Source organism: Macrobrachium nipponense, chromosome 18 (assembly GCF_015104395.2).
Source record: "Macrobrachium nipponense isolate FS-2020 chromosome 18, ASM1510439v2, whole genome shotgun sequence".
In the NCBI taxonomy this organism is placed as follows: domain Eukaryota; kingdom Metazoa; phylum Arthropoda; class Malacostraca; order Decapoda; family Palaemonidae; genus Macrobrachium; species Macrobrachium nipponense.
The window spans coordinates 36,856,001-36,874,379 of NC_087211.1; the positions used below are offsets into that span (position 1 = coordinate 36,856,001).

General features: G+C 38.1%; 1 protein-coding gene across 6 annotated transcripts in view; it reads left to right on the top strand.

The window, feature by feature from the left end:
• LOC135196975 (uncharacterized) overlaps nt 1-18,379 on the top strand; it is a 31,479-nt gene that overhangs the window by 386 nt on the left and 12,714 nt on the right. For 4 of the 6 annotated variants that reach the window (XR_010310519.1, XR_010310520.1, XM_064223849.1 and 1 more), the window contains exons 2-6: nt 12,414-14,608; nt 14,964-15,205; nt 15,326-15,483; nt 15,621-15,780; nt 15,917-16,108. Coding sequence is in view for 3 of the 6 variants with exons in the window: in XM_064223849.1 (XP_064079919.1) it covers nt 12,431-14,608; nt 14,964-15,205; nt 15,326-15,483; nt 15,621-15,780; nt 15,917-16,108 (2,930 nt within the window). In the remaining 3 variants the exon portion in view is untranslated. Of the gene's footprint in view, nt 1-12,413; nt 14,609-14,963; nt 15,206-15,314; nt 15,484-15,620; nt 15,781-15,916; nt 16,109-18,379 lie in introns of those variants that run through there. The other 2 variants (XM_064223852.1, XR_010310521.1) reach the window with 2 other exon arrangements.

An 18,379-nucleotide genomic window follows, 5' to 3' on the forward strand; every position in this document is an offset into this window, starting at 1 on the left:
GTTATTCTGAGGTTACCAGTCACTTTCCTTTTACAAAATGCCTATAAGTGTTAAACATTTTCAAACAACTGTTGAATCGTGTCAAAAAAAAAAAAAAAAAAAAAAAGAAGTCCCAGTAATACTTGTACGGAACAGCCCATCTCAGCTACGTGTGTGGAAGCTCGGACAACGACGATAGCAAAGGAAATGTTAAAATTAATGAAAAACTAAGAAGAGTGATGCAGACAGAGAAAACATCCAATATTTTATGTCCTCATGACAAGACCGCATCTTGAGGAGTTATTTCTCTTCCCAGGTCGGACATACTTCCAGGATCAGATCATCGGTATCACCAACCCTTACTGAAATTATAAAAATGTGCATCATAAGTGCAAAAAGACAAAACGGAGATGAAAAATTGACCGCGTATACATAGGCGTAACTGGTGGGGGTGGGGGGGAGGGGGCGTACCCCCATTTGAAACTGGTGCCTCCCCTTTTTGAGTTCATGAAGCTTGTAGTAAAAGCCTAAGCTTAATTTTCATATTTTATTGTTATTTATTATTATTAATTAGCTATATTATTATTATTCATTTTATTATTATTATTATTATTATTATTAATGTTAAAGTTTTATACATCAAGTAGTTTGGTCGTTCTTTTTCCATACGAAGATAAGTCGAGTTTTACTATATTAACTGCAAGAAATAAATCTATTTCCTTTCTTTTATATAACAACGTGACTGACAAATTGATAGGCTTAAATATTTTAAAACAACCTTAATATCTTTCAATATGACTTAAAAAAAAGAAAGAGTATTATAATTTGTGTATGCCCAGTGGCCCACCCCCCTTATTCAGCTGTGCCATTAATAGACTTCTAGTTACGCCTATGCGAATATAATTAACTGCCCTCCGTTCGATGAGGTGATAGCATGGTTGCGACATTGAGTGGTGAAGGGCTTTCGGAAATGGCCCTTTATGAGTAAACAGCTTTATCAGCACATCCTGTTTTTGTCGTTAAAGCAGAATAATCTGGCTTTCCTATGTGCGCAGTAGTGAAAAGCCATTTTTGTCATTCCCACTTATTTACAAATGTATGTGCTAAAACCGATTATTTATGTAAAAGTGTGTACTATATACACACACACAGACAAACAACAAGAAACTGCCTTTTATATATTATTACTGTGCTGACTGTCCCTTTCATTCAGGCAATACTGTGCTGATTTTCCCATTTACTCAGTTATTACTGTAATGTCAGTGCCTTTTACCCAAGGACCAGCTGGCTAACCCAGCACTGCCCAAAAACTCTGAATGATAACCATAAACTCTCTCCCTCTTTTTTCTTCCCTAACACCCCCTCTACTCTTCCCTCCAACTTTCCCTCACTCTTTCCCTCTTTCTCCTTCCTAACACCCCTTCTATTCTCTCTCTCTCTCACTTCTCCCTCTCATATTTCCCCTCCCTCTCATTCTCTCTCCCTTCACTGTTAAGATAGTTGCTTCAATTACATGGCTCCGCAATTTTGACATTTTACATTTCACCCCTTCCCACCCCCCATTCCTATCGGGGCTGAATTAACTTGGACTTAAAGGCCATTGGGATTGTCACTAATCATCTCAGCAACCTTGAAAACTATGAATCAGACACTAATTTCTGTCATTTTTTACATTATATTTTTCAGTCGTTCTCCCCCCTCTTCCTATTGGAGCTGAACTTGGACTTAAAGGTCATCAGAAGTGTCATTATTCATCACAGTAACCTCACAAACTATGGATTACACACTAATATCAGTCATTTCAGATTATTTTTACATAGTCACCCACTTCCCACCCCCATCCCCTTCGGTGTTAGATAAGTTATATATAAACCATGTTTGGTTGAAATTGCTCAGTGAGTTTCAGAGTTATGCTGGAACATACACACACAAAAACATATGTACATTTACATATGTATAGATTACTGCGCTGGCTGTCCATTTTACCCAGGTATTACTGTGGTGACTGTCCCATTTAACCCGCCAATAAATCTAAACAACAGACCCCCGCTACTCAACTGAAACACCCCCATTAAACCTAAGCAAACACCCCCACTGAACCCAAACACACCACCTGCTAAACCTAAAAACATCCCCCCTAAACCTATACACACACCTCTTTTAACCTGAACACACTCCCCACCCCAAAACCTAAACACAAACCTTCACACAGAATTATTTATCAAAGTAGAAAAGAAAACCATTTTCAATAATATGTTTCTATGGTATCGAGTACATGAAATGAGGAATTGATAAATCCTTAGAGTTCTTTAACAACAAAAGTTGTAAAGGGAAGGGGGATGGAAAGGCAAAGGGGGTATGGATTTGAAATCTACCCTATTATCTAAGTTGGTTCAAATGATGGCCACATGCCAGATTTTGTCTAGATGGGTCAAGTTGTTACCGCATGGTAAGTTACAAAAGGAAGAGGGGAAAGGGGAAGGGGAAATGGGTTTAAAACCTCCCCCATTTACCTCACGTTGGGTCAAAAGCAGTTATTACATAAATTACAAAGGGAAGGGGGAATGGAGATGGGAAAGGCGGAAGGAAAGTAGGTATGGGCTTCAAATTTACCCTGTTATCTAAGTTGGGTCAAATGATGGCCAAACAAAATTTACTCTACATCAGTCAAGCAGTTATTACATAAATTACAAAGGGAAGGGGGAATGGAGATGGGAAAGTTGGTATGGGCTTCATATTTACCCTGTTATCTAAGCTGGGTCAAATGATAGGCATGTGCCAAATTTTGTCTAGATCAATCAAGTGGTTCAGATTTCTATAGAGTACAAACATACAAACAAACATTCACTAATATTTGTAAAAGTTATTTGTATATATAAACACATTCACACACATACACACACGCACACACACAGACACAGACACACACACACACACACACATATATATATATATATATATATATATATATATATATATATATATATATATAATATATAAGGATAAGGGAATGTTTGTATGGTCATCTATGTTTGTGAGCTATAGAAATCTGAACCAATTGACTGACCTAGATAAAATTTGACACATGGCCATCATTAGACCCAACTTAGCTAATGGGGTAGGTTTCAAACCTGTACTCCCTTCCCCTTCCCCCTTCTCTTCATAACTTATGTGGTAACCCCTTCACCGAACTAGACAAAATATAGCTGAATACTTGACAATGAGTACGGTTAAACCTTGAAAGCTTGTAACTAATTTTTTGCATAAATATCACCGCTAGATACCATCCAATTTCAATGAGGTCCTGGTTCGTTTAAACTAAGTTCCAAGGCTTTACGGAAGTTCTTCCCTTCAGTAATATCGTCCCACCATCCAAGGCCATTTCAGGAGTACCAGAAAGTCACATCCCCACATTTTCACTGAGGGAACGAGACATTTATTACTATATATATATATATATATATATGTTATATATATATATATATATATATGTATATATAAAACCATTCTAGAGGGCTTATAAAGAATCTCCCCAAGAACCTCTGAACGTCTCACTTGACACCATGAGTGTCGTTAACGGTCATTCTCTCTCAGATTAAAAAGAGCGTCACCTCCCCCAACATCCCCCAAAAAGTTCGTTGGGCATTAGCGTCCCTTACATGGGCACTCATTGGCCAATAGACCTAAGGACAGGTGCCAGATACAATCATGGCCTAGAAGGAATATATCGGGGGTTTGTTTGGGGTATTGGAGGAGAGGAGGAAACCAAGCCGTCCCCTTGAAGGAGGCAGTTAGCCGTTGGTCAAGAGTTGGGGAAGACGTCCTACCCCTTGTTGCCTCTGCCGGTTTCTTCGTTCGGTCTCAACCTCGCCGGTACTGTAGATATTAAGTTCATTTCACTTGGGCCCTTGTGTAAATTCATTAGAATATAAGACCGGTGCTAAATTAATCACTGAGTGTTTGATTTCTGCATGACCCACAGTAACTTAAGAGACCCACACGACCCAGGTCGGGGTCATAATTTTGGTGTCAGGTGTGGGGTACACTACGAAGCGCTAATTAACATTAAATATAGCGATTGTGGGTCTTGCAAGGTGCAGATTCGGTGACTAATTGTTCAGTGTCTGTGATCTGAAAATACGAGGAGCAGTCAAACGTAACAATAACACAAAAGGGCCGACGTTGAAGTGATACGTTAAGCAAAATTGAGCTTGCCTTCACGTAACTAAATGTCAAAGTAACGAGCGGAGGATAGCGAAGAAAGTCGGAGGATAGCGAAGAAAGTCGGTGTGTGATATTGCAATACCGAGCGCGAGACATCGTGAAACGGGCGAATACACGCACACACGTGCTGTGCATAAAACGGCCAACACATTAGAAAAACTGTATGCAGTGTATAAGCGAGGAAAAGACAGAAAGGACGAATGTCGTATTATTGGAGAGAAGATTTGCATTCTCCAAATAAAAACCAGCCAGATGCTGGTTACGATAGCAAGTGGAAGGAGGTGATCGTCAGCACAGTGATCAGCAGTGCATTCGCAGAACATCGGCGATGCTAAGAAACGGATCAAAGATGGCGGACGGCAATGCACGCCCGCCAAATTTCTTTCCCTCCAAGGGGAAAGACGAGTGCCTGGAGTCAGCTGTGTGCGCCCAAGAGAACAGGGGGAACCCTGTTGGGCAGCGGGAGGGATACCAGTTTCCCCCCCCGAAGAGTAGCAGAGTGAGACTGTCGGAGTAGGGGACACCCCCCCTACGGGACAGCACAAGAGCGGGAATGGGTCGGAAGGAGATGGGCACTTTCCTCCTTCCCCTTGCCCCTCTAGCCGTTGAGGAGACGGTATTCACCTTCAGGATGGATGGGGGAGTGTGAGCTGTAAGCTTTGTCTGGTATATGTAGACCAAGCTGTTAGAAATTAGAACGATTTTAGAAGTAAGAAAAGCTGACAGCCGTCGGATGGCGGCTGACGACAGTTAGGGAGTATAGCAAGACACTCCTCCCCTCCCCTCAAGAGGAAGGGGAAGGCGACGTGGAGAGAGGAAGGAGGGTCAGCTGGGATCCTTCCTTGGCGACAAGGGAAATGAGGAGAGTAATTACTGACCAGCGTGAATAATTGTCAGTGAGGGTCTTTGTGAAGAATTTAAACAGTCTGGGTGTGAAAATTTGGGCAACCCGCATTGAAACAAGTTTTTTTTTGCTTTGCTTTTTTCACTGTAGTTTAAAGTTTTTTTTTGTAAATATTATATTGTCAAAAGGCTTTGTGATTAGTTTATTGTCTGTTATGTGTTACTAGAATATGTCCTTTTGATTTGAATTTTTAAGTTATTCAAGTAATTTGTCTGAGAAATTTTGTTTTATCAGGAACAACGTAAACAATCAACTAGTGATTTTTCAATTTCTTTTCCTAATCAGATTTGTGGTGACTGAACCCTTTTGTGATTTATCTGTGATAGCAGTTTGAGTAATTTAATTACGAATTGTTCTTATTAGAGTCAATGAATAGTAACCAATTCACTGATATTGCTTGCTTAATGTTTTGTGGAAACTGTAGATGGATTTTCTTTTATTTTGTTCATTTTTATTGTCGGTTTTCAAGTCCTCCACCTTGAGGGTAGGAGACCAAACCCGTCCCCCCTAGAGCCTCTCCTCAATAGCCAAAGTGGTTGTCAGATAACACCACCAATAGTGTTTAATGTTAAATTTATTGTTATTATTAGTAGTTACCTGGGTGTTGACCTCTTTGAGATTCTCGTAGTTAAACCAGATCGTTATTCTTTTCAAGTACTAATGATACGAGTCCATTTAAGATCACTGGTCAATGCCCAGGTTAGGTAAAGAGGAAAAAAAAATTTAAAAAATGAAAAAATAAATGAATAAATGAATAAATAAATAAAAATAAATAAATAAAATAAATTAAAATAACGATAATTTTAGTTAAGTAATAATACAGAAGCTAATGCCATTACCAAGGATAATGCCTATCCATTGCCCTCGATCGAAGTGCTTTTGCTTAAAGTAAAGGAGAGTAAGTTTTTCGCCACATTGGATCTCAAGTCAGGCTTGCCTTGATGATGAGAGTAAAGAGAAAACGGCCTTCATAGCAACTAATCGGCTATATGAATATAATTTCCTTCCCTTTGATTTTAAAAATGTTACAGCTCATTTTTCACGAGTAATGATGTCCGTGTTAGCTTCTATAATTGGCCTTGGGGTTTTTGTATATTTAGATGATATCATTGTAGTTGGTGCTACTGTAGAAGAGCATAAAGGAAACCTGATACAAGTTTTGGAAGCATTAAGGCGTCATGGGATGAAAATAAATTTGGAAAAATGTAAGTTTTTACAGGCCGAAGTAGAATTTTTGGGGCACCTAGTAACTTCTGAAGGCCTTCTTAAGCCTTGTGCCGTTAAAGTTGTAGCAATTAAAGAATTTCCACGACCAAAACATGCGACGGATGTAGCCAGCTTCCTCGGACTCGCGGGTTACTGTCGGAAGTTCATTAGAAATTTTTGACAGATAGCGAGACCGTTAGAGGTAATAAGGAAGCAACCTGATTTCCAATGGGGTGAGAAAGAGGAAGAAGCTTTTCAGAAATTAAAAGATGCCCTAATGAGCGACGAACTCTTGGCTTATCCGAGGTTCGATCGTCCTTTTTTAGTGACCACAGACGCAAGTGATATTGCGATAGGAGGAGTAATCTCCCAGATGGACGATGAAGGTAATGAAAGACCAGTTTGTTTTGCATCACGAGCATTAAAAAGGGCAGAGAATAATTATAGTACCTTCGATCGAGAGACTTTGGCGGTCTTATGGTTGCTGGAGAGACACCGTTATTTTTTGCTGGGATACAAGATAGATTTTCACAGATCATCAACCATTAATGTACCTGCTGAAGAAGAGCGAGATTACAAATCGCCAAACTCGTTAGATCGAGTGAATTTTAGAGTTTGACATCGTAAAGATTGAATATATCCCAGGTAAGGTAATAGGATGGCGGATGCTCTCTCCAGGAACATCATAAGAGTAACAACTCGTGCTACAGGGCGCAGGGAAGAACGACAAAAGAAACCTCGTGATGTTGGTGGCACAGGCACTGCAGGCATAGTGCCGGCAACGTCGCGACGGTACCGAACAATGACAGTCAATCAAATGTAAGCGCGACGCACAGAAAACGGGAATCTCGCAAGCACTCTCAGATGGATGGGAATGCCCGAGGCGGTAGCGGGTCAAATGCAGGTGGAACTCCGTCCGGGGGATTCCAGAATAAATGCCCGGAGAATGAAAGTGTGGTTGATTTTTGTGGTTGGAGTGTGCGAGAATTGGTTGAAAGTCAGGGTCTGAAGCCTGGATTAGCCAGATCAAGGCTTGTGTGAAAGGTGAGAGCAACGAGTTCCCGAGTTCTGTGCATCTGTCAAAAGACGCGTTCTTCATTGAGGAAGACGTCATGTTAAGTAAATATGAATAAGGGCCGCTGATATCCGAGCCCAAGTCGTTCATCCTCGAGCCTTAGTAGAGAAAGCCATACACATGATTCATGTTAGCCATTATGCTAGACATGTAGGCATAGAAAGATCTCTTGGAAGAGCCCGTGAGCACTTCTTTTGGGTTGGCATGCGTTGAGACATAACTAGATTTGTAAGTAACTGTCGTGTGTAAAATACGATGGAAAAGGAACCTGTTAAGTAGTTTTTATCATTGAAAGAGCCATCCATTTTATTTATGTAGATCCTTATTCCAGGCATAGAAAAGTCCCTTATCAGGGCACTCGAAGTGGTACTTGTTAAATTCCATCGTGAGCATTAAATGTGGTGAGACCACTCCCTGCGACGCCAGGGTAATACAAGTATTATTGTGTTTGTGGATGCGTATACACGCTCCCACCCATGGGTAGGATGGTGGATAAAACCTGCCTGTTGGAGACCACATCATGTGAAAGAAAACCGAAATACTGGCTTATTCCACTTAAATGTACTAGAAGCATAAAGCGAGGAACACCTGTCGTACACAGTATACGTCAAGACGTTTGGTGTACCACACCAACCAACCAGTATCCCGTACCCGAGGTTGGCCGGGTACCTGGGAGACGAGCCAGTGGAAAATACCGGAGCGCAAGTGGGCGCCCGGCCGAAAGCACAAGACTGAGCTCCCGAGCCTATATCATAAGTAAATGCTATTGCAAAGTAAATGAAAGGGGTCAGTGAACAGAGTCTGTAAATGCCAACCCACGTCTTTGCCTAGGATTCAGAATCACACCAGTGTTATTTTTTTTTTAAATCTTATTTCTTGATATCTCGATCAGATTGTAATGTGTCACGAATTTATGTTGTTTGATATAACTTGTCCAAATTATTTTCAGAACAAATGTTATTACCTGTGGATCATATTCTTGTGTGCAATTTTGTTTTGTTGTGGTTGTGTTGCTTATATACGTTATTTTATTATTTTTATTTATTGTTTCTTTTATGTGTTAAATTTGCCGCAACCCCGATTCCATCCTGTTTTATCCTTCATAAATTACACTAATGCTTGGGAGTTTTTTTTTTTTTTGGTTAGTGCCTTAATTACCATTTTTATTTTTTTCGTATTCTTTATGTGGTTGTTTAAATGTAAATTATTGTTCCAAGAGGATTCTCTTATTTTCGTGAAAATTCCATTGCATTATTTTTGTTCTGTGTATGTTTAAATTATGTTTTTGTTATTTGGAAGAAATTTAATAGACTAACGTGATACAATGTCATTAAAAATGGATGCCATGTGTCGTGATTGCCAAGGGCAGTGGCTGAATGTGTGGAATTTTCTGTCTTTTTGTTTTCACCCTTTTGTTTTGATTATGAACCTGAACGTATTGAATGATTTCTTTTTTTTTGGTTTTGATCTGTTCCAGGAAAGAGTGATTGTTCCTAATTTTTTTTTTAAAGATCTTATGTTGTTGTAAGACGTGTTCAATTTACTTGTAACCTTTGGTTTGTACACACGTCAAATGGCCCCCTTTAAGATAGTTAATTTTAATTTACATAAATCAGTACCTAGAGGGACGAGACTCGAGCTGGGACAAGGCAGAGACTGTAGCTTTGCGAGGACGCAAAGGAACTTGGGGAGGGAGTGATAAACAATTCTAGAGGGCTTATAAAGAATCTCCCCAAGAACCTCTGAACGTCTCACTTGACGCCATGAGTGTCGTTAACGGTCATTCTCTCTCAGATTAAAAAGAGCGTCACCTCCCCCAACATCCCCCAAAAAGTTCGTTGGGCATTAGCGTCCCTTACATGGGCACTCATTGGCCAATAGACCTAAGGACAGGTGCCAGATCCAATCATGGCCTAGAAGGAATATATCGGGGGTGGTTTGTGGGGTATTGGAGGAGAGAGGAAACCAAGCCGTCCCCTTGAAGGAGGCAGTTAGCCGTCGGTCAAGAGTTGGGGAAGACGTCCTACCCCTCGTTGCCTCTGCCGGTTTCCTCGTTCGGTCTCAACCTCGCCGGTACTGTAGATATTAAGTTCATTTCACTCGGGCCCTTGTGTAAATTCATTAGAATATAAGACCGGTGCTAAATTAATCACTGAGCGTTTGATTTCTGCATGACCCACAGTAACTTAAGAGACCCACGCGACCTAGGTCGCAGTCATATATATATAATATATATAGATATATATATATATATATATATATATATATACATCACTTAATCCAAACACTTTTTTGGTTGGAGAATCACTTGTCTGAATTCTTGGGGCACTTTTCAGCGTTACTACTCTCTAAGGAGGGAGAAAGAGATAGTTCACCACATTCAACCTTTAAAGAAGAGGTTGGTGATGATTTAAAGGCTCCTGAACATATTCTAAGTAAGGGTTTGTCTATCGGCTCCCCAAGTACTGCTTGATAATTTTCTAAATAGATTTTGATTTCACGTATGTCATGTGGGCATTCCAGTTTAAGTGAATATCAAACACCAATCCTAGAAATTTTGCAGTTTGGCTAATTTGTACGCTATGATCTATGGAGATTAAATCTATTTCTTCACCTTTCTTCCATCTATTATTTTTAAAAAATATGACTACTTTAGTTTTATGTATGGATAATCTAAATCCTCCAGATGAGGTCCATTCATCTATTTTTAATATAGTTTTATTAATTAAGCGCTCTACATATTTAACGCAAGATGTTTAATAATACATGGCAAAATCATCCACAAGGTTGCTTTTAATTGCGGTAGGTAGATTTTTACTAATATCATTAATTCCTAAAGTAAACAGTGTGCCACTAAGAGCGCTTTGTTGTGGAATACAATTTTCAAGTAGGAATGTTCTGGAAAATACATTATCAATTCTCACTTGAAAACTGTGATTTGTCAAAAAGATTTGGATGAACATAATTAAAGGTCCACGGATGTTGTTGTTTTGTAAGGTTTTTAATATAGTATGTAGTATCATAACCATTTTCATTGGCAAAAAAGACAGCTACAGTTATTTTATTTCGTTAGAATCCTCTACATATATGGTCTTATAGGTTAGAGAGAATCTAATGTTGACCTGTTACATTGTGACCCGAATTGAGTGGGAGTAAAAATTTCATTTTCTCGAATGTGCCACATTAGTCGAGCATTTACCATTTTTTCCAATAATTTGCATAAACAACTTGTTGGAGAAATTGGTCTGTAATTATTTACATTATACTTGGATCCTTTCCAGGTTTGGGGATAGGAATTATAGCTTTGTGCCATTCATCAGGAAATAAATTTTGAAGATACAAATGATTATAAAATTTTAATAATCATGACCTTGCTAAAGGTGCTAAGTGGAAGATCATCTCAACACAAATATTGTCACCTCCAGGAGCAGATTTATTGTTGTTCGCGAGAACATATTATAACTCTTCCATATTACATTTTCTATTATAATACATATCTTCTTTGGTTTCAAAATCTGATATTAGTTCTATGTTATTTTTCTTTTTGCAGAAGTGTTCATCTAAATCTTTATCACATTTGCTAAGTTTTCTCCTATTATATTACTTTTTTGTTTTGGATCAAGTATTCTTTTCCCATGGCATGTAGTATAGGTGGTTTAACATGAGCACCATTTACATTCCTGAATTTTCTCCATTTTTTTTGTATGGTAGTTTTATTTCAGAGATCTGATATGTATTTCCTCCCTGAAATGATTCTTCCTTGCATTACTTCTTTTTTTTAATTTTGCAGATGTTTTGTTGTATAGAGATTTTAATACATCAATTTCTAGTGAAATGAAGTCATTTTTTGTAAAGTTCCTTCTAATATTGGTAATATTTTATTTATTTTACTGAACTTCCTATTTAAATTATCTAATCGTCTCCCAATTGAGTGTTTTACATTAATTAATTCTGTTAGCTTATCAGACCACCATGGGACCACCATGTTGTGCTGGAAGGGTTTTGACTTTGGTATCGCTTGATCAGCCGCATTTTTAAAGAAATCAATAAGAATTTTGATCATTATGGTCTTTTAAATATTAGAATGGTTGGATATTTCTTGTGTGTATTTCATATCGCTCCCAATCTGCTTTACAAAGGTTATAATGAGGAACATGATTTACATGGTTATTATGTAATAAGGAAATTAATATTGAGAAATGATCACTGGTGTGCAAGTCGTCAACAGTATTCCAATCTAATCTGTCAACTATACTTGTACAAAGAGTTAAGACCCCTAAGGCAAATGCTCCATGTGTTTTTGAAAAAAATGTGCTAATTTTCTCATCATTTATGCAGCGCATGTCGTTTGAATCCATGAACGCTTCTATTATACTCCCTACTCTATTGAGTTTGTACAATTACAGCCCTATATTGGGTTGTGAACATGAAAATCTAATATTAATGTAGGTTCCTTGGAATTGTTAAGTAAATAAGTTTATCTATGTTTTAATTTTTATTAGGTTGGTTGTATAAATTATTGTTTTTTTATTTCCATTACACACACACACACACACACACTGTCTTAAAGGTCGTCAGTCCCTCGAGATCGTTCCCCTCACTCGACCACGTCAGGTACTCCAGTTTTACAGGTGGAGTGGCATGGCGTCGAACTTCACCCTCCATCAAGTAAAAGAGAACAAATTCAGTAACCCAAAGCCATGCCAAGGCCTTCAACGAAGGAGGAAGAAGGGGAGGGGAAAATTTATAGGAGGAGGAGTAAAGGAGTTAAGGGTCCCAATGTTCAGTTGAATCCCAAGCAGAGATAGTAGGCATAAAAAGCACTCTCTTTGCAATGGATCCCTCTTTGCAATTGATCCTTAATAACTCAACTTCGTTAAGGAGACTAATGGTTATAATAACATGACTCAAGAATGTTCATTGAACATTGACAAAGAAAATTTCATTATTAATTTAAACATGTACTTTGAAGATACATTCAAGACGACAATCTTAATGATATATACTCTCATCATTTTCTTTCAGCTGGCACTGCGACCAAAATGTCAGCAAATCGTAGCGTTGGGGGGCTGGATGACATAGACCACTTATGCTTGAAAGTTGTCAAGATTGTGAAGAGTGAAGCCCGTATTGTTCTATACTGCATATGGAATTGGGGTTGCGAAAGAGACCTTACAGTACCCTTCGAGGATCATGCAATAAACGTACTCAAATGGGACATCATTAAGTACAAAAAGAAGTTTGATAATACCATGCAAACAAAGATTAGAAATAATCCAAAAGGGGACGAATTTGATGTGACTTTACTGTATGCATGCATTTCCTCCACTTGTACTAGATTTAGTGGCTCTGATATGAAAACAATCATAAGACCAATCGCTTTCTTTCGGAATGATGTTATGCATGATGATATAGTTAAAGATGAGGCCTCCATGAATGACGCAATTGCTAAAATTCGGCAAATGTTAGTAGATGCCTTAAACAAAGCAAAGGAAGTTTATTTAGTGCCTGAGAATGAAATAGACGGTATGATACAACGCATGGATGAAACCATTAAAGAGATCAAGGAAAGCCCTGTTCCCCTGCATGACATCGAGGACTATAGAGTAAAGGTGAAAGAGCATCGAAAAGCCCTTGAAAAGCTCGTTGAAGAGAAAGGCGTGAGTTGTTTGAAGACAACCTTCAAAATGCTCTCTAATGTAGATCCAGCTTCTTGGATATCTGGGAAGGAAAGATTAAATATCGAAATGGTCTACATAAGGCTTGAAATGAAATGGAAACCAAACAGTGACAGCAGCTCTTACGAACCTATTGGACATGAAAGTTTGCTGTGTCAGACATATGAAGATGGAATCGTGCCAAAGATCATTGTAATACAGGGTGAAGCAGGTTCTGGAAAAAGCACTTTAACCAAGTTTATTTTGGCAGACTGGGCTAAGAATTCCCCGTCTATTATAGGGCTACAAGAATATGATTTAATTCTTTATGTTGAATGTAAGAACAGGTATATCTCTAACTTTATAGATTTGTTGACTTCATTAATGCCACAGGTTTCATACGAAATGACAGACACAGATTTCCGGCGCTCTGTGTTGGAGAAGAAGACCCTCATAATTGTTGATGGCCTAGATGAGATGAATGAAAACTCTGAGAAGCTTCTTATTGAAATGCTTGAAATCTACCAAAATAGGAAAGACAACAGATTCCAGTTCATCATGACAACTCGCCCACAGGAAATCAAGATTAAAAAAACACTGTTGAACAAGTTCCCTACAGTTCACATCAAGATCCATGGAGTACCTGCAGAAAGAAGAGTGGAATTTGTCCAAAAGCTTCATGATGAAATGGTCAAAGAAGGTCTAAGTAAGGAAGACACGAGTAAGTTGGTGGACTACATGAAGCATTCAGAGTGCCGCTTGCAGGAACATTATCGTCTTCCTCTTAACTTAACCCTTTTAACGTACCTCTGGGCCAACGATTCAAAGGCTGTCAACTCTGTTACTTCCGCTACCCAACTTTATGTTGCTGTCCTGAACCTCCTAAAGGGTCGTGTTGTTTTCAGGATACCTCATGTATCCTCAAATTCCATTCAGGTTTCCATGGACACATTATTAAATAGGATTTTCCAGGTCTCTTTAGAGACACACAAACGAAACAGTCTGGAGTTGAGTGCAGAGTGCTACAAGAAGCTGGAAGATGAATGTGAGGAACTGAATCTGCCTTCAGTTGAAATACTTGGCGCATTCTTTGCTGTTCATGATGACTATAGTGTGTACTGTGGTCCTAATAAATATAATCTTTTTGTCCCTCATAAATCAATAATGGAGTTCTTTGCTGCCAATCACATATATTCCTGCTTAGTTGAGAACAGAGCTGACAGATGCAAGGAAAAACTAAAAGCCATCGAAGAAGAATTCCCTGGGATATTTAAATACCAACTGGTAAATGAACAACCAAAAACACTTAGGGGTGTACTAGAAACTCTTTTAAATGATGGAAAAGATTTAAACCCTAGCATTTTACCTCATTATCAGAATACTTTGATTCATTTATCAGGACTATTGGCACTTCAAGACAAAGAAGCTCTTCATAAGTATGGGATTGAGCTTGTGGATATTCTAGAGGAATCTGAAATCAAAGATTCCCAGTGGCTCGACCTGTTAGCTGAGGCAGATTGTGATTCATTACTTTCCACCTCGATAGCAGAACACATATCAGGGGTTAGTTGACGGTCTTAATCTTTCTCCAGCAGAATGCAATAAGTTTTTCTATTAATCAATGCCTGAAAAAAATGTAGATGATACTTTGATTTTTTTTTTATTAAATAAGGTTGATCCATATAAATTTTGATTTGGGTATCTGTTTGCTTCCCTTCCCTATGTGCTTTTTATATTAGTGCCTTCATTCAGGCTCCCTTTAACCTGAACCATTCATATGGAAAGGCACGAGTCTCATTTCCTCTAGTTCCGACAGCAACTTGCCCTTTCAGTACCCATCATTATCAGTGAGAATTGAGTCTAGCAATGAAAATTCTTGGGAATATATGTACAAAAGTATGATCCTATTTCCTCTCAGAAGCTTGTGATAGAAGATGGACACACCCTTGCAGCAATTCAACTCTTCAAGGACTTGGACTCTAAAACACCTGTGAGGGTTATACTTCAGGATGAAGTTAAATATATTCCACAACTCGACACGCTGATGGAGAAGCTGGCTGAGCGGGATTGTGCTGTGGAACTTCTCCTCAATAACCATTGGAAAAATCCAGATAATGGACTGTCCACCACATACTTGGAGAAACTGGTTAACAACTCAAAGTAAGAAAGCCACAATGATTTAAATGCATTTAAGCAAACTATACTGTATGATTAAGTCCCTTTATTATATATAAGGAATGAAACACTAACTTTGAAATACATCACTAAGTTTCATTACAGTTGCAGAGTTACTCGCTTCACTGGAAACCTGGACAATATTGAAATGCTCCCCAAGGACCTAGAGGATGTTAGATTAACTATTTCCTGTAATAAGCAGGCTGAATTGATCTGCAAAGGCATTGCAGAACTAGATAAGGAGCTACATCTGAGTTATATTGGTAAGAAAGTATCAGTAGATTTTATTTTCAAGACAATTCTTTAATTGATTCAAAGTGTGCTGATGTTTATGACCAACCACTCAAACCTCATGTTACTTTCTTCAATTAAGTACAAATGCACATTTTCTTCTCTGCAGGGATTCATGTCATGAAAGGAGTATCACCATCCTTCTTGAAACCACTACCTGTAGTGAAGCCAAACCAGAAAGAAAGTGGCACCATTTGGCTCTCAGACATCAGCGACGATGACGTCTCCATTGCTTGTAGTCTCATCAAGGCTTTACATCCACCAGGCATGCGAGTATCTGTGGTATTGGGGAGCAATTTTCAAAAAGAAAATATAGTTTTATTTCATACTAAGCTTTGGTGGAAAATGTTACTTGTGAATTTTAAATGAAAAAAATAGTTAACAAGTTACATCATGATTTTGCAGGATGTTTCACAGCATCATGTTTCCCCGTTGTCAACTGTCACTGAATGGATTCGAATGTCTACTGAACGAACTAGAGCAACAACAGGTGAAAATATCTAAGAATATCAAATCAGATTCGCAAGTCCTTGGTATAAATGAAGTACCAACTTTAAGCAAACTTACTAAAAAGTTGTTTGGTCGTCCATTTCAGCGGTTAGTACGGTATTTTTAGTTTTCTTTTGTAACATTTATGACTAGATTTGTTGTGTTTTTCTTTTAACCAAACATAACTTATCTGGCAGTTCACCTTTCATTTTTGCTAGTTACAGTATATTTACCATATCCCTGTCTATATATCTATAGTTATGTTATGTATTTATCTATAATTTGTGTAATACTTTTCTGTGAAGTTATGGAAAACTTTCTCTTTAAGGAAAATTTTTATTTTTTTTAAACATTGAACTAGATCACGTAGCTCTTGCAATGAAGATAGCTGGGAAATGTGCTATGTCTCTTTGACTTGCCAATTACAATATGTATACAGCTACATCATACATAAGGCTGATGGGAAACTGATCTGAAGAACATTCGATTGCCCTTCCTAGGTTAAGGCACATCCCCAGAAGGATGCAATGCAATCCACAGGGTGGATGCATTGACAGGGCAAATAATGACGTCAAGGTTTGGAGTTCATTGTGTGTGGAAATTAAATAATGATGGGTACAATACAGTGAGTATCCTCATTGAAGCCTATTGATCCCATACCATACTACTGTTACTTTTTCCATACCCATGGATATGACATTGCCTTGGACCCAACTCAGAGGGGTAAACTTCCTGAATCCAAAAAACTAAAGAAAGAAAGGAGAGTTTTAGGGATGATCAGATGGTACAGGGTCAACAGCTACTGATCCTGACAGTCCATGAAATGATGCTCTCTGGGCACTTAATATAAATGAGGTGGTGTGGCAGGTGTTAGATGTCTATGACAAAGAGAAGGGCCACTCCCAATACAGTATGAGAGTGACTGACATGAAACCTACAAAAATAGAGAATATCATTGTTACGGGTTCTCATTGATAAGCTGAGGGTAATTAACATTAGTTTATTAAACAAGTTACCAAAATAATATACAGCATTGACGAGCCAAGCATGTGGAGATCGGGGGAGAATTCGGAAGTCTCTCTGGTCACGTGACTTACCCAAACATAAACAACAGATATCATTCACAAAGTTAGACAGCGTACCATACAATATTTGTACACTGATTACTTACAAAATCTAGATCACAACATTCACATATTGTTACATCTCCCTTCTTTTACATTTCTCAACAAAATTTGGAAGAACTTTTCTTCTACATAAATAGTCCCATCAACATACATCTAATCCTACATACCTAATTGGCTCTTTAAATTTATCACAAATAATCCTGAAGATATTGAGGTTTTCTTACAACACGACCACTTCTGGTTCTTTGTGATTCTAAGTTATCAGCCTGAGGAAGTGTAAAAGATTTACTTGCAACATTATCTGTATTGACATCAGTTTCAATTTCAATATCAGAATCAATACAATTATCAGTTACTGTCTCTGATGTCTTTCTCAGAAATTCCAATTTCTAAAATATACTTTGCCTTCAACTTCTATTTTGTATTTCCTGTTTGAAACCTCTTTTATTACCTTACCTTTCTTCCATTCCTTTTTTCCTGGAACTGGTTGCACACGGATGACATCACCTGGTTTTAATGACACTAAATTATTACATGATCTGTTATAATATTTAGCTTGCCTAATCAATTTCTTAGTTTGAACTTCTGGTACCCCATCAACAATCTTGGGTTTGAGTAAATTTTCTGTTATAGGCATTTGACTTTTAGTTCTTCTACCAAAAAATCTTTGAGCAGTGAAGAGATAAATCCCTCAGTTGGAGTATTTCTCCATTCAAGAAGTGCTAATAAAGGATCATGGCCATCCTCCTTTGATTTTGTGAACAACTGTTTCATTATTTTTACTGCATTTTCAGCTCTGGCATTTGACTGGCGGTGGTAAGGGGATGATTTCACATGTTTAAATGATCATTTCTTTACAAAAGTTTCAAATTCACTTGATGTAAATTGTGAGGCACAGTCACTTACTACAATGTCTGGTATACCATAGCGTGAAACATGACTCCTTACCTTGCTTACAATATTTGACGCTAACATATTTTCCAATGAATTTATCTCAAAATAAGATGAATAATAATCTATCAAAATCAAGTAGTTACAATTGCCAAAACTAAAAATATCCATTCCAATTTTAGACCAAGGCCTAGAAGAAAAATCATGTGAATTTAAGGATTCCTTGGTTTGTTTACTACCATACTTATTACACACCACACAAGAAGAAACATAATTCTTTATATCTGCATCCATGCCAGGCCAGAACAATATATCTCTACCATATCTAACAGTAGCTTCAATCCCATTGTGAGCATAATGA